General features: G+C 39.4%; 1 protein-coding gene across 37 annotated transcripts in view; it reads left to right on the top strand.

The window, feature by feature from the left end:
- The window catches only part of FGGY (FGGY carbohydrate kinase domain containing), a 343,412-nt gene that overhangs the window by 260,028 nt on the left and 65,988 nt on the right, over positions 1 to 17,396 (top strand). For all 37 annotated transcript variants that reach the window (XR_003254040.1, XR_003254039.1, XR_003254042.1 and 34 more), the window contains one exon: positions 4,996 to 5,099. Coding sequence is in view for 3 of the 37 variants with exons in the window: in XM_026069036.1 (XP_025924821.1) it covers positions 4,996 to 5,099 (104 nt within the window). In the remaining 34 variants the exon portion in view is untranslated. The remainder of the gene's footprint in view (positions 1 to 4,995; positions 5,100 to 17,396) is intronic.

The raw sequence follows: 17,396 nt of genomic DNA, 5'->3' as shown, positions 1-17,396 counted from the left end.
TCTAAACCAGATATAGATGACATGAAAAAATTGTACTGAAACAATTCTGAAGATCATGTACCAGTTCATAATATGGTGTAGTATTTGGAGTTAATCACTCTTTTTGTGTTGTCACCTGCATGGTACTTCAGTGAAAATATGCAAATGAAAAGTAAATTTTCGTATTTCAGTAGTCATCGTCCAGGGATAACTTCCATATGTTTGAAGAGGAATGCGCTGTAGAATGGAGTGTGAGCTTGAAATCTGTTCTCTTGACTCTACAAGAATTATGGATGGGTATACTTGGACAGGAAAAAATAATTCCATTTCTCAAAGGGGAATTTCAAAGTTTGATTTTGCTCCTATTTAGGTATGAAAATCAAAACTGTCAAAATAAACTATGAAAAGAAATAGAGTCCCAGCCTCCATAGCAGTGTCCTCAAAGACCTTAGTCCCAAGACTTTGAAAGCTCAGACTTCTTGGAAATCTGTCCAGGTGTGCCAATAGTGAAGCACGTAGGTGACATTGCATGAAATGGAGCAAGTTCTGACTGAGGGCTACATGATTCCTGCAGTATTTCAGCAATATAGCCACTCTTTTCCTGATAATTTTGATTTAGCTGTATTGGTGAATTCTAGTAAATATTCTTTTGTTGGAGTTTTTTCAGCTAGCTCCAGTGGTGAGGAGTGGAGAACCTCCTGTGCAGAGGAAATAACGGTATGCACCAAGCTGCATCAGCAATTGCTAGAAAACTAGACTGTCACTTTAAAATGACAGTAGAGGGCCTTCATTTAATTTGCCTTATTATGTGAATACTAAATTCAGAACACAAAAAATTTGCCCAGTAGATTTCATGTACTGCATTAAATGAATTGAATTTAATGAAGAAGAGAGAGCAACTGTCTGTTCACTTGCTACAGATTTCTGTAAAGGAGCTCTAGCATTAGAAATCTCTTCTGTAATTACTGGCATCCAACAGAGTAGGAAAACTTCAGTGGATGGAGATGGCCTGCTTATACAAGTCCTGTTTATGAAAATATGATCATAATATGTTTTCCCAGATGACATCGCAAAGACTAGCAGACTACTGAAATCATCACGGGGGGAAGAGATGTATAGGTCTTTGTTAGAGAGGGAGAGATGCATCACAGAGAGGAGTCAGTAACACAGCAGGAGAACCTGCATGCAAATCACTAGTAACTGAGTAGAGTCAGGGATAAGAGGAATATTTGTGATGCAACTCATCCCTCTTCAATCTAGGAAGGATAAATAGACAGGGGAACTAACAGAAAAGACAGTAAAAGGGAAAAGATTTGGTAGCAAAAAGGACAGCAGGAGCCTAAATGAGAGCCAGAGAATGCAACTGTATATGAAGAGAATAAATAATGAGGCTACATCTCAAATGTTGAATTGCTCTCCTTCATCCATAGTGCATATAGCAAGAACATTCATCATCTTCCAGTCTGGTTTAACCTCCAATGTATAGAATACAGAGCTGAAAGTGGTGAAGGAAAACAGAAAAGCAAAAGGAGAACACAGATAATAAAATTAGAAAGAAATGAAGAGTCTCTAGTTCTGATAAAAATATGCCCAGTGTTCTGATAAAAATATGAAGAATGGCATTGCACTAAAATACATTCATTTTATAAAAATGAGAGGAAGAGGCACAGAAGAAAAGAAAGTAAAGAAGAGATCTGAAACAGTGAATTAAAATGTGAAAATATTGAAATGATAATAATACTGGAAATCAACTCATAAATGATGTAAAACTTTTATTTTGAAAAGGGACTGATATATGCTCCAGTGTTTACTCCATGTTGTGCTCTGTATTGAAATGCTGAGGATTACAGTCTGTTTAAAGGATATGACTTGTATATTAATATGTGTTAGATTATTTTGCTGGGCAGTAACCTCCAGTGGGTGTCGTTATTCTTGAACACATTCTGCTGGTAGTATTAAAAATAGTCTATAACAGCAGAGTAAAAGGGCTCTTTTGCATCCTGCAGGCTGAACCAAAATGGCATGATGGACATTTTGTTTTCAGTGTTAGTAACTTTTGACACAGGATTCATAACTGCTTTTCATTGGATATAAAGTGTGTTTTTGATGGTCAGGGTCCTGGAATTTAGAAAGACTTTGAAGTTCTGAGTGAAATAAAGTGGAGATGGAGAATTATTTGATACTTACATCAGTGGAGGTCATCTATGATGCCTGAATCAGTCCATCTGATACCTGTTATACAAAAGTAAAAATCTAGAAGCTGGCTAGATATATGACTTTCATTTTGACCTTCTGTATTAATTTGAAAGAGCCTACAGATAAAAATGTGAGTATGGGAGACCAGTCTGTTGGGATTGACTTGAATAAACTAGATGTTTACCTTGCCCCTGTTAGAAAAGACACCATTTAAGCAAAAAGTAGATAATTTATTGTACAATATCTAAAGTACTTTGTCACTATGGAAAAGAGCAAAAAGTGTGAATGCTTAGCATTGCCTGCTTTCTTAAAATGTGTCGTACAGTTTATGTAGTWTAGAGACTTGTTGGTTTCAGTCTCTCTTGAGAATCTTCACAAAATTTTGAATCTTTCTCAGAGTATAAAACAGTACAACTCAGCTAAGGGTAAAAGTGACTTTTGGCAGCACTTAACTTATTCTTAGTTATTTAAACATCTAAGATTTCATTATTACTAGAATATTACAGACGTATTTGCTATCCAACTTCAATTAATCACAAACAGGAAGACTCCAGTAACTCTAAACACGAGTAAAGTTGCTGACAAAACTCCCGCTGATTTTGACAAGGCTCAGATTTCACTCTGCAGAAGAATGTTTTCTTTGTGATTAACAGGTATCTAAATATGAGGCTCTTCAATCTTTTATTGTTTGTAGAAATAAATTTGCAATATATGCTGATAATTCAGTAGATTTGTTTACTCTAAAGTGTGAATGATAGTTTAAAGTATTTTTAGAAGTTTTAATGTGATATTGCCTAGTACAGAAAAGTGCCTTTTAGACAACCCTATCCAAAACGCTTAAGACGAGCTTCTAGGTGTCTGTGTTTGAACAGTGAAAAAAGAAGCATAAGAGGCAGAAGCTGTGCTTTGCTTTCTGTTTCTCCTTACAAATAAGCTCTTTATATGACAGGTATGCTACCGACACAGTCATAAGCCAGCTAGGATAAAGGGACATAAGGACAGAGTTTTGAAGGCTGTGAAATTTTAGCCCTTAATTTTCTGGATATTGAAATGACTTCCAGCCATGATAATACCATAACAACCTTGTAACTATGATAAGACAAACTGTAACAGACTGATTTGATAACAGAATCTTGCAGTGGTGGCCTAAATGAGAGGGCGTTAAAGACATGTCACATACTAACCACAGGTAACACATGGCATCTTTAACTTTGATTTTGAATGTACAAAATGTGCAGCAAATGTCTTAGTGATCCTCCTGCAATGAGAAGAAATGTAGCTTGACAGAGGAGATCTGTAGTTTTTTTCTTAGTCTSTCTGAACACAGATTCCCTATTTGTAAAATAAGGATGATAGGGAGACAAGAAAAAGGGAAATATTACTGTTGTTTATTTATTCAATATGCTTGTAGTTGGATGCCAGGTTAACCAGAACTTTGAGGTGAAACTGCTTTACCTTTGGTTAAAGTGTGCACATTAAAATACACCGAAAAGTTCCCATTCTCTAAAGCTAAGTTTTGCTGAAAAATGTATTAGGAAACTGGACACTTCATAGGAAACACATATCTCCTGGGTAAAACAGATTAAAAACAGATTAAAATAAAAGATTTGAAAGAAATCTATCCCTTGCCTATTTTGTCCTTGCAGAGTTGGTCCATTGTTTCAGTCCAGCARATTTTAAAGGCTTCCTGGCTTCTCCAACATCCACACATTCGTAGGGAAGTTTCCCTCTGTGACCTCCGAGAAGCTTTACCTTTATCTGACCTAATGCTGGTCAAGAGGGGAGGGCTTATTTTCTGTCCTTCCTTCTTTTCCTGCTCCTGCTCCTCCCCTTGTACCCTGTGATCATGCAGTGGTAGGGTGAGTTGAAAGACTAATTGCTTTTATCCTCAGGACTTTTTCTGGTAGGATTAGCAAACCAGTCTCCAAACCGCTCATTGATCTGATTGAGAAATAATGCTCACRAGAAAAAAGACAAACAAAACAGTATTATTTGGCCTTTGCTACTGCATTTTTGCTGGATCCAGCACGGTGTGGTGCGAGCATGCAGCCTAAGAGGAGGAGGAGAGGGCAGAATTTCCTTTGGTAATACCCTGTCCTTAAACTGAGCTAATGCGTAATGTGGTGCTGCATCCTGAAGCTTGGCTGTAGGTCTGCCCTGTTGTGTAGGCAGGACCTGGCTTCTCTCTGAGACCTCCTGGTTTATACTTGGCTGCAGGCTGAGCGCTTGCTGCATTTGTCGTCCTTCCTGTCCCATCCCACATGCAGAAGCTCCTCCAAGCTGAGCACAGTTCCCCTTTGGGAAGGAGCAGTCGCTCGTCTTTTAGATGGCTCTGTCTGACATCAACAGAACAGCAGCAGCAGTCAGGACAACAAAACTGGCAGCCGTCCGCTCTGCTGCCAAGTTACCCCTTTCTCCAACTCATCCCCTGACAAAACACAACATGCAGTACGTGCATGATAAACTGTGAACAAATAAACATATCTGCACGCTACTGTAGTGCCTTTCAGAACAGGGCAGCCTTTTATTCTACAAGTTAGTACACTATCTAAGACAATAAAGGTCTTGGCTATAGTTGAAATGTTTAAAAATTATGATGATAAACATGAGTATAGAGAAAATGATCTGGTGTTCTCATGTATCTGGAATGAAAATATATTTTCTTCTGAATCAATAAAATAAAGTTGTTCATTGACTAAATAGACCTTTTGATTTGTGGTATTGATGTGAGATAGCAATTATTTGTGTGCAAAAAAGCTCTGTTTTGTGAGGGTTGTGTTATTCTTCTTTTAAAATGGGATTTTAATTTTATTTTAATAGGAGTAATTGGAGCAGATGTGAAAGGACACAACCTGCCATGTGAAAATGAGCCAATTACATCCCGAGTTGCTATGATCTGTGGAACATCTTCATGCCACATGGGGGTAGGTTGTATGCCTAGTCCTAATTTGTACAGAATATAGTAACCAGTTTTTCTGAAGGGAAGAATGACCTCTGTCTCTCTCACCCCTTTCCATTTCCTTGATTTTTCTGGTAACTGTAGCTTTACCTTTGGATATTAATTATATATTACCATGCATTTACTACTAAGCAAGAACTTTAATAGTAGTAGAAATCAATACTGAAAAAATGACATGAAAGGTAAAAACCACGATGCTGGAGTGGCTTAAAGAGCAGCCTGAAATCTGAGCCAAAGACTGAGTTTGAGTTATCCGTGACAAGCCTGTCGCTAATGTGTTACAGAATAGTGTATTTGGAGGAGTGTATGTCTTTAGTCACAGCCCTTCTCCCCCACCTCTTCRCTTAATCAATATAAATCCATCTACCTCTGAAAGCTGCCATGATCTATAGAATTATGATATGTATCATGACTAAAGAGAAAGAAAAACCCTGATAAGCAATTTTCACTTTGCTAATTTTTCTCTSTGAATTAACACAAAAGCTTTTTCTGAGATTGCAATTAAAATTTAGTGTCTGCTTTTGAAATTTATACCTTTTTAAAATGTATGAGTCTGAAAGCATTCCATTTAGATAAGTACCCTTTTCTGCCACGTTTTTTATTTAAAACTCATTACAGTCTTAAATTTAGACTGATTATAACTTGGATTTTTCCTAAATGAGCAAATGGCAATAGGAGTGCTAGAGGCTTTAGGAAGGACTGGCATGCTTCATGGAGAGAGCTCTCCGGTAGAGAAAAGAAGTTGTTTAAATAATAAATAAATAAAATGGCAATCTTAACAGAGTCTGTAAGTTGTCTTCATAGTAACAGCATGTTTTAAAGTGATGAACTTGTCATACAGATTGTAGTTCAGCAAAGCATTTAAGCACATGATTGAATTTAAGGATATGAATAATCCCAGTTTTGTGAATAATCCCAGTTTTGTGAAGCAGAGCATTTAACAGAGGCTTAAATCCTGTGGAAAACTTGGAGTGTATTTGGATTTCTACCTAAACCAGAGTTTCAGGCCTTGAATCCCACCACTGTTAGACCTCCTCTGTCTCTGAAAAATTACACTGGTATCTGTGCTCGTCAAGGCGCAGGCAGGGCACTCTGCAAGTACCAGGACTGGCAGAAGAAGTTACCGTTCCTAGCCTGCTCCTACCTATTACAGTTTCCAGTTCTTTTGATGGAGGTTTCTGCCCCTTCAGACCTTCAGAAGAAGCTATCTGTGTGAACTCTTCCTAACCTGTTTCATTTAGCTGAGTTAGTTTAAATCATTAAACTGAGCTGGGCTAATAGAGACCTAATACTGGACTGAAATGAGCTRAGCAGCACTCAGTTTCCCCAGAAGGTCTGAGGGCAATGTTGAGCAGCTGGAAATAGGCCAGTTGGCTGTAACTTATTTCTTTAGTGTAACTGGTTCTGGAAGAAGATATTTGTATGGTTATTTATTAATTTTTCACATATGTACACTGATAAGTTTTAATGTAGACCCACTTACACAACTAGAGCTTGTTTTGCTTCCCAAACTAGAGCAAAACATACCAGTATACACGTACTCCACGGCAAGGAGAGATGTGGCTCCATTAACTATGCTAATGTAACAAAAGTGACAAATCTTTCCACAGTAAAGCCCATGTTGATCAATATTCTGTTCTGTGATTGAAGTCACCCTGAAGTCATACATAGACTACACACCGTAGACAAGGTGGAAGCTTTTAAGCTCTTAATCATTTGAATGCAAACTCAGGAATAGATGCTTGTGCAATTTTTGGATAAATTTAAATTGATTTTAATTTAAATGTAACTACTCAGCATTTCATAAGCATTTCCTTACCTGCCGCCTTTAACTCATCTGCTCAGAGGTATAACAATCTCTAGCTGGCAGACAATAAGCAAATTTTAAGCTTCTCTGGATTTAATCTGTGAAAGGACTGGTTTACTATTCTTTTATCTATACCTGCATAAACTGTATGAAGTGAATATAGAGCACACACAGCAGTTGTATTTGTGTTTTACTAAGAGTTATATGCAGCTGCATTTGGCTGAAATTAGCTGTTCCTTTTTTTAATTAGGGCTATAAAATGAAAGTATATTATACTTGTGTTTTGATAGAAATATATATTTTCTCTCTGTGTGCACCAAGGGACCCTCAGGGCTACAGAGATTAATCATCGGGTTTAATTTAATGCAGTGGGAGAGAGACCTGTGTGGTCAGGCGGGCATTAAAAAGTGCCTTTGATCTGCCTCAGGTGCACCGAGCCCCAGTGAGCCAGCAACAATAATACCTTTGTGAGATGATCAGAGAGGAGAGAGGGAGAAAATGGCCTGTGTGGAAACTCAAGGCCTTCCTTTGTTGTGGTTCTGGCAAACGAAAGAGCCAACTGTCAGGAGAAATTCAGAAAACAGAAAGCAGGGTGAAAGTACGGTTGGATTTCTTTCAAGGGATCATAACAGGAAACTGTTCAAAATCATCTGCTGTGCTGCTTTTTTTTCCCCCCTTCCTCCTTTTAGTGGGGGCAGGGGTGCTACTCTTGGTGTATGTGCCTGGGTACAGTGTTTCCATTCTCTGCACTGAATGCACCATGAGTCACAGAAGCTCCTATTGCTTGAACGGGGCATTTACCTCAAATTTTAAGAGAAACTACTCTATGACCCAGTTTTCGTTACCTCAAGGACTCCAGAGGTCTTGAACAAAAGACTTTGCTAATCACGCCTTTGATATTTTAGAGAGTACAAATGTGGAACCTAATTTTACTCAGGGCTATAATAGCTTAATTTGTGGTAGAACTGCCATTTTTAAGTGAGGATACACTTCTGAAATTAGCCACTGACAGTCTTGTAATGGGACACACACAAAACATTTTGTAACAGTGTTCTGCTGAGATACTTGGATGGCCCATGTAAGAGGTAGAAAGCATGCTGTAATTAGGTTACTGATCCAAGTCCAGCTCCAAGTTGGTAGTTGCTGAAAGTCACTGCCACCTCAGGGCTCATCATTTTCTCACCCACGGGAAAAAAAATGATGGTCTTGAAAATTTTTGTACAGTTATTTATATTACATGATTCTCTGCTGCCTCCTTTGCTCAAGCAAAAATTGTCAGCAGAATTTGYATTTGGAATGGCAAATCAGCTGTCCTTTTACATTTGAAAGATTGTCCCTAGTTTAGGGCTGGGATTAATTTGCTGTAGCTTTGATCTCTCTGTGCAGCATAGGTATTCCTTTCAAGTGACAGATACTCAGTGGCCGGCATTTCTGAGTGGGCTGCTGCATGTCATCGTGCTTTTTAGACAGGGTTTCTAAACTCAAGCACCCACATTTAGTCTTCAGACTTTTAAGGAGACTTTCCTTGTGTAGCCATGGTGACTCTGAAACACATATTCAAAATGTGTGAGTGTTTTTTCACAGTAAAATAGCAACAGGTTTGAGGCAGTGAAAGAGCAGCTTGCATAATATTCCCGACTAGTAGTTGCATGGGTCTAACATACATGCTCTAACTTCTGGGAATCAGGTAATTGGTTTCCCTAAAAGCCTCTCCTCCTGCCAATGTCTTATGGGCCTGACATTTTAAAAGTTTCAAAAGTCCTTTGTTTTCTTCTGAAACCTTYATGTGATTGGAGGGATTGCAGGTACAGACGTATGTATCATTTTGTCCCACTCCTAAATGTAAGTGTGCTTGCCCTTTTGCAGATGTGTAAACCCACCAAGAACTGAGTTAACTCTTGGATGCCAGTTAGCAAACAGCAGAGCAGTAATATAAACAAGCAGAGTGACACACAGTGCTCACAAGTAGAAACTCCCAAGTATTGCCCGCAGTGGATAGTCTAGCCRTACTGCTGCTTCTTTCTGGTAGATAAATCCTGCAGTTTTCTGTACCTSGTGTCAGTGTAGCACTCTTCCCAGGCACGAATTCTACAGAGTAACACCTTTTTTTCCTGAAAGTAAAATGTTTCTTTAGGTTGCAAGCTTTTTGATACAGAGACTATGGCTTTGCATATGCTTACRTGACACCTGATAGATGGGGACCGTAGTACTAGTCAGGGTCTGTCTTACTAGAACAATACATTAGTAGCAGTACCGGTTTCAAGTTTAAAAGGCCTGAGGGGAAAATGTCTCTCGTTATGGTCRTGGAACTGATACAGTTAGGCAGTTTCATTTGAAGTCTAAGCACAGATGCTGTGAAGTGAGATCTGTAGAATTTGTTGATGGCGTTTTCAGTACATTGTGTTRTCTCTGGTCAAATGAAGGGATAGTAGATGTTTACTGCTATGCACACATTCTCTTTTTCTGTCTTCCAGGGTCTCTTTGGGTTAAATTGTTTATAAAAGCAACCTGGTTGCCAATCCTAGTTTTTCAAGTCTCGGTCAGAAGCAGAATCAGGGGCCTAATGATAGAGGCCTGACCAGCTGAGGTGTCCAGTGAGAAGGCTGGATGCGAGAGGGTGCCAGAGGTGAAAGGGAGCATTAGGCTGAGGTGCTAGGGTGACAGTGATACGGGATTATAGCCAAGGACACCAAAGCCAGCAAGAGCTGTGAAGGGGAGAGAGGGAAGGGAAGAAGGTGGGAGTGCTAGAGAAGGTTTGGGGCTCTGATGCAGAAGCTTGGTGGGGCACATGAGAGGCTGTGTGGAGGCTATGAAGGTTTAGGGGCTCTGGGACAAGTGTGTGGAGCGCAGTGTGACCTGTGTGGCTTTGGTCACCTTTCTGCAATTGTTTCTGGTAGCCAGAGATTTTGAAAGAAATTAGTAGTAATTTAAAATGGTAAGCAGAAATGGATAGATCTGGAGTGGGARCACCACAAACGCTGAGGGTTGTGGAGTCACTAGAGCATAATGCCTCTTCTCTGAGATTGGGGCTTCTGTGGGGGACAAGGAGGGACAGGGACATGCATGCAGAGCTGCGAGATTAAGTCCACTGTGAGGGAGAGCAGGGTTCTTCTTTCCCAGCACCCACTGTTGTCTGAAATCTGGGGTCCTTACTAATCTTGTATGTATACAGGCTATGTGCTCTTTATGCATATTGAATAGAGATAAAGTAGGAGAGCACCACATAAAATAGCCTTCTTCATCATATATATATATAATGAGAGTTTAAATATATATATATAAWATATWTWTATWWTATATATWWTATAWAWWTWTATATATATATTTAAACTCTCATTACTACCTATTTTGTGGTGAACTAGGCTCGGTTAGAGATCAGTGTTCTGCTTTCCACTTGTCCCAGAACAGTTGTTCCATGATAAAAATATTTGTCATTCTTGCCCTAACACCTTTTTGGATTCACAGCTGAAGGAAGTAGTCAGAGCAGCTTCTAGTGGGAACATTGTTTGGCCTGATTTCAGCTTACTGAGGCAGGGGTGTGTGTCTAAATTTGCTGGCAGTTTGAGTCCCAAATATACAAGGTATGCGTTCCTTTCTATTCAGGATCTCTGTTTTGTTTTGTTTYTTTTTTCTCTTTTCATTTGATGTTGTGGTCTGTGTGCTTCTTTAGTCATTCCTTCTCCTTTATCAGCTCTCTGTAGGCCAAACTTCCTACCTGGGATGATCAGGGAATCTTTTCTGATTTAGATGTGGTCTCTTCCTTTTCATCTGTTTGTGTATTCCTGTGACTCTTGACCTTGGGAATTGACTCACCTGACTTGGTGCACAGTTCTTTTTTTCCTGCCTGTGCTGATGTATATGTGGTTTGAAAATTGTAGTTTAGTCATTTTTAAAATTGAAGAGGCACAAGTAATTTATTTCTGTCTCATCAAATTCACTACATGATCTAAGAGACGGAGATGGAACAACTACATGAATAACAAAATGGGCAGTTCATTTTGCTGTCCCAGTGTTTACTATGGATTATTTTAGAAAGAATATCCCATGCTCTCTTTTACCAAGCCTAACTAGTCTTTGTCTGTTTCTGCTAAAGGAACTTCAGCCTGATTTGCTTRTTCTAAATTTGTTCATTTGATTCTCGTGATGACTGGCAAACACAATAGAGCTTCTTTGCTCCACAATATCCGCCCAAGCTGCCAGCTTTGTTCACACAAATAGAGTGTAAAGCACGTTTCCACCCCCAAAGCATGCACAGTACGTGTCCTTTGCAGTACATCCTGGAGAGGAGACTGCAGAGACATGCTGGCTCAAAGTGTTCTCATAGCCTGATCTCTGTAATCTCAGTGGGAGCCAGACCAGCAAGTGGATTCAGTATATTTTGGCTCTGATATGAGAGCCTCCTCTTCAGAACATGCCACGTTGTTAAAGCAGCAGACTTTTGAGTAATTACTACAGAGGGACTCCTCAGCTGCTTGAAATCATCTGTGAGAGGGGAAAACTTGCTGGGACAAAATAGCCTGGTACTTGCTTTGCCAGCTATATTTAATCTAGGTGGATGGCACTAGGCAATGAGTTTCTGGAGGGTGAGTCGGAGGACTGCGTGCAGCACTTCAGCCTCACGCTGTTAGTCACTGCTGCACATGCATCCCCGACGTGAAACGTGCAGTCTCCGAGGGGACAAGGCCTGAAGCCCTGGGCAATGACTCCGAGTGCCAACTGGCTGTGGCCCAGGGTTTAGCAAAGGCAGCAATTTGTCCTTCTCCTGACCAGAGGAAAGGGGCTGGGCTTAGGAGGGTAGGGAGAGTGAGGAGAAAAGGGAGGAATACGCTAGGAAAAAAAATAAAAACAAAAGCTAAACTATTGAAACTGAGGTAGCCTAGAAAAGTTTTTTAAATGATCTGTGCAAGCTTTATGAAATGGATAAGCCCCTGCCCTCTTGCTTTTTTAATATTCTTCTCTTCTGTAAGGCCTGTTTGCCACATATGAATCACAGAGCTAGTGTCTTTCAAACGAGAGAAATAAATTAGTGCCACAGGAACCTCTCCCTTACTCTGTCCTCATTCAGTTCAGCTCTGCTGGCTTATATATGCATTTGGCAGCAGTCACAGTGCTGACTTCCCAGCTAATGAAGATGTTTTACATTCAGTGCTGCATGAAATGAAAACCACATTTACTTCACGACTCTGTTACAGGTTGCCCATCCTTACTGGACACAGTCTTCTAAGGAAAAGGTCACAGTACCTATTTATGTGCCTTTTCAGCCTGTGGCCTTGGAAGGGTTGCACTTCTATAGAAATGCTGCCTTCTCTGCTCGTCCCTCAAACAAGTCCTCCACACCCTTTTTTTAATGAGACTTTCTCATTCTGTGTTCTAGCATCCTTGGTTTAAAAAAGAAACAAACAAAATTGTAATATTCCCTTCACTGGCATTAATTTGCCATAGTGTGCTTTGTTTTGTTTTTAAAAGGCGAGAAGTAAAGTATTTTTGCTAGTAGGGTATATAAAAGATTGTTGCTTTTCTGACCTCCTTATTATATTAATAAAAGCTAGGCAGACTTCAGTAGTGGTGGGAGATCATGTGCAGGCAGTCTCCAAAACCCAAAGCACTTACTTGCAGAACTAGTAAACCACAAAGCTTAAGATCTTGAAATGTAAATAGGAAGTTGGAGAGTTTACTTTAAAACCAGCAGTGGTGAGTCTGTATAATGTTTATTTCTGCTTGCCTCCCAGCCTTTCCTAAAGCTTGGCAGAGATGAAAGGAAGGCTTTCTCAGTAAATGAGTTATTAAAAGTTTTTGTTATGAGCAAGAGTCCTTTGTTCCTGGCCTGACATAATTCAAAGCTCAGGTATGCCTTGGTAACTGGGAGAATGGGAGGTTCCTATTTAATGTATGCCTGTCATGGAAATCTAAGTTTTGCATCCCATTGCTTTGCTGGTAATCAACCTGTTCATGGGAATGTTGCTGAAAGCAGTACAATCACTGTATTGTATGCACAGCAGATAATGTTTAATAACATTTGCAAAGAAGTGTGCAGTCAACTCTCCTTCCTTTTTGTGAATAGATCATTTGAGTTCAAAGGCTTACAGAATAGATGTGGAGAGAGCAAATGCTTTGAAAAATATTCTGCTTGGAGACTATATGAAGACTGATATTCTACAGACGTCTCACTGACATCAATGAAAACGCTTGCTTTGAAAATTCCAACAGACACAGTGATTTTCATACTGTGGTTAACTGCAAACTATCCCATGTGACACAGCCATATATTAGGGTGTCTGATTTATTATGCTAAGCCTTTCTGCAGTGTCTTCTGTCTGGTGGTCTCAGGGTTCTTTGCAACAATGAATGAATTGGATAAGAGAGCAGGAACTGTTATTCCTGTTTTATTAGGTGGGAGACTGAGGCACTTTTTAAGTTAGTTGATTTTTAACTGTTATGTCTTTATATTTACAAACTACACCTATCCAATGCTTTGGAAGTGTATGACATGTGAGTGACAATTTTGGCTTGTATGTTTAAGTATGCAAGGCTCTTGTGTGTCCTGAAATGACAGCTTTTACACACTACAGGCAATGCTTTATTGCATTGCATGGTAAACAAATCCATAAACCAGAGATGTGTTTTCTTCCTTCCTGGGGTTTTCTATTCTATTTGATGTAAGCACAATAGATATAAAAGCTTATGTTGGACTTCCTCTAGATCTGAGTGCTAATAGGGCTCCTCTCCCATTCCTCACCCCTTATCCCACGTTTTGCCTTAGAAAGGGTGAGCGAGAGAGACTGGCTTCATCTACTTAGGTTGAGACTAGTAAGATTTGTCCAGTCTGGTGGCTAGAAATATTCTGCTGCCTGATTTGGGCAGCAGATATCTGTATATTTTTGAAACAACTTGCAGACGTGATATTCTGCTGTTGTATGGTGACTTGTATGTGAATGATTTTGAAGCTGGGTTTCCTCCTTGGGTCCTGCAGAAATACAAGTTATCTGTTGCACATGGTTCTGAATACCAATTGCTGCCTTATTGTTGTATAGCAATCCTTCCAGCATGGTTGGACCTCTCTTTTTCTCTACTTAAAATACTGTGGAATTGAAGGTTATCTTTTAGGAGATCTAGATCTAGAGGCTAGTACCGTTGCACCTTTATTTCCTATGACACTTGTATATTTTAACAGGGTTTGGGGCTTTTGTTTGCTCTGGTAGAGGAAGGAGAGAATGAAAGAAAAATGCTGCTGTATTCTGAATTCCATAGCAAGAAATGTTTGAGAATTTTGTTGCTGCATTGATGTACAGACACCACAGCATCGCTCCATTGTAAGAGACAGGATAAAGTAACTTCTAATTCACTCCTTATATATTGTTATTCCTGTCTTTGTTCACTATAGCCCATCACTGGCAGTGACCCTCCATTGTAACAGAAGATTTTCCTTTGTTTCCTTTTGTATGTTCTTCAAAGTGATGATACCAAATTTGACAGGTTCAACATCTCATCAACATTTCAAACTAACCAGTTCTGATTCCTCCTCTCCAGACCCAGAAGAATGTATCAGCCTGAAGCCCGCAGTCTCGGTCAAGCCCGAGCTCCTTATCGGAATGTTTTGTTCCTAGGAGAACTAAACATGGGATTTCTCTCAGATCATGAGCATATTTATGTATAATGCATGGTCTCTCCAGTTGCTTTATTTTGCACTGTTTTTAGGAGTAGGCATGAATTTGTTAAACAGACTGCTTATTCTGTGTGTCTAGATCTCATAGAGGACAGAAAGGACTGGTGATGTCTTTTGCTTGTGTTAACCCTTTTCTTAGAACTTACTTGAACTGCGAAGGAGGGAGTAGAATACAGATGAAATGTGTGATTATAAGAGAAGTCCTCAGTCATCAATTAGGATGGTCCTCTGTCATCAGTTGGGATGTCTCTGGGCCCTGAAACAATTAAAAAGAATTTTTAAGGGAGTAAAATAATTATATGAAAAGCAACTGAATTGTTTTGTGTTACATTTAAAATTTTGGAAGTAGCAGTATTTACAATGAGTAGTGTGCAATTTGGGGCTAACATCATAAATTTTGTTTAATTTTGCTGACTTGCTATATGATTCTGTCAGATTGTTGCCTTTCCTTAGTTCAATGACTTGCAATAGGGGAATCAAACTGAAGTGGTGCAGACAGAGATCTCGGTAATGGAAGCGTGATATGCAAGTGCTAGGTATTCAAGGATTGCTTGGGTCAAGGTGGTATATATGCCATAGTATTTCTAAATTTCTTTTTTCTTTTCTAAACAGCGACAAATCCACATCCCAATCAGGCAAACTTCATCAGTATTTGGGCAGTAGATTTCTTACTAAGGCTTGCTTTTTTTTTTTTTTTTCTTCCCTTTTTTCAATTTTGTTCGGCCTCTGATGAAGCAGTAGTTCTTCATTTAAGTTTCCTGTTGCTGCTCCAACTGTGGGTGGGGGGAAATCTTAGTTGGGGCAAAGTTTATTAGGGAGAAAGTAAGTCTCTTTTCATACAGTCATTCTGGAAGCAAAGTGAGGAGAAGCATTAGCTGCTGCTTTTCTCCCAGTGTCAGTTGGGAATCACAATTTACATTCAGCTCATTGTTTATAACTGTGGGTGAAGGCCTGAGGTCCTCTCTCAGTGTTTACTCTGTCCTTGGGAGTTTGTCTCAGTAAGTAAGGGCTGAATAAACACCAAGTAAGGTTTTCAGGATTTACCCATTTAGTTATTCAAATAAAAGCATGTTTAAAACAGCGTGTGGTGGCATATCCCATATAATGTAAATCTGCTTCCAGTAACTCAGGGAGAATGCAAAAGAAGTTTTATTTTACCTGTAAGTAAGATGCTGCGGGTGGTAGTGGCCTTCACTAATAAAGGAATACTAATGGTGAAAAAGAAAAATAAATCTCTGAAATGGACTATGTTATGCAATAAATAAATAAGAGGAGTTTTAAGGTACACAGGAAGGGCATGCAGAGTAGATAAGGTAAACCAGACTCCATTTGAAAAAATTGTTTTTCCTTGATGTTTTCCATTGGTTACTGCACTTTTTGCAGAATTATTTTTCCCCATAAATGGTGAAATAAGGAATGGTACCTCAGTGGAAAAAAGTTAACCTGCCTGTTTAAATGCCACATCTGAGATTTTTTTCCCACCCTCCCTTAAATTTCTGTCACAACATCAGCTACTAAGCTCCAAGTTCTTCAGGATTGTCACTACCTGATACAGTGAGTTGACTGGACAGGGATATCGGGGTTTGGCCTACTTTACTTGCATATTAGAGATAATCATGAAAATACTTTTCAAGAGAAGACAAGGGTCTTAGATTCAGTCTCCAGGAAGGGATATAAGACGGGTAGCCTCTATATTTTGGTACAATCCTGCAATTTGACTCTTCTGCCATGAGCTCATTGGAAAAGGGTCAGTGCTAGACACTTTTCCTGTGGAGAACCTGTGCTCCTTTGCTGGGCCATCATGTCACACTGCTGTCCTCTGGTCACAGTGACAAGGACTGCGCCCGCCTTGGACTCCATCAAGAGTTTGGCTGGTTGGCTGGATCGAAAAGATAATGTAAATGGATTTTTTTTTTTTTTTTTTTAAGTAGCATTTGGGAGTGAAGTTGTTTTGTGTGTGGTGAATGTGGTTCAGCATTTACCAGTATTGTTGGCACAGCTGTTCCATGTGCACATTTCCTAACCTTTTGGATCAGGAGAGGCCTCGCTGGGCTCATGCTGCAAGGGGTATCTGTGGTGTTTGTTTAGGAACGAGAACTGAAGTAGAACGGCTCTGATTTAAAGGACTAGCACTTCAAAAACTCTGATGTTCTTTTAAAAAATTATGTTAATCTACAAGTAAATTTATTTTAAATGAGCTAGTGGAGTTTTTTTACCTAGTGACTGCTAACATTCGTGACAAATTTGTTTGCAATCTTAGACAGTTATGAAGATTTAGTCTCTCTTGTTAGTTGGAAGTAAGAACAGGAACTTGCTGGAACCTCAACTCACTGGAGACTGGGAGAATATTCTTGGGAAGAATTATTGTATGTTTGCCCTGTTCTTATGCTCTTCCCTTTACATCTTTGTCATCTGTTACTGGCCACTGTTAACGACAGGTTAGTGGGCTCTATGGTTCTTTGGTTTGACCATTTTTTTGAAATGTTGAGAAGAGTTAGTTCATATTGTGATGATCTTTTAGGAATTTAACTTGCCTTACCAGGAAATTATAGTGTTATAAATTGTGTATTTAAAATGGCCTGTAGTTACTTGTCTGTGCTGGAAGATTTATAATCTTCACATAGACTGACATTTTGTGACAGTGAATATCTATCATTGGAAGAGAAGTAAAAATAAATGGGTGGTATAAATTGTTGTAGCTCATTTGAGGCTCCGTATCCCCAGTGAGCTATTGTTGTGAGAGGCACAGAAGTATCTGCTGTGAGTCATGGAGCAGCATTGCTTTAGAAGAG

Source organism: Apteryx rowi, unplaced genomic scaffold (genome assembly GCF_003343035.1).
Source record: "Apteryx rowi isolate R43461 unplaced genomic scaffold, aptRow1 scaffold_284, whole genome shotgun sequence".
NCBI lineage: Eukaryota > Metazoa > Chordata > Aves > Apterygiformes > Apterygidae > Apteryx > Apteryx rowi.
This window is presented reverse-complemented; position numbering and strand designations above follow the sequence as displayed.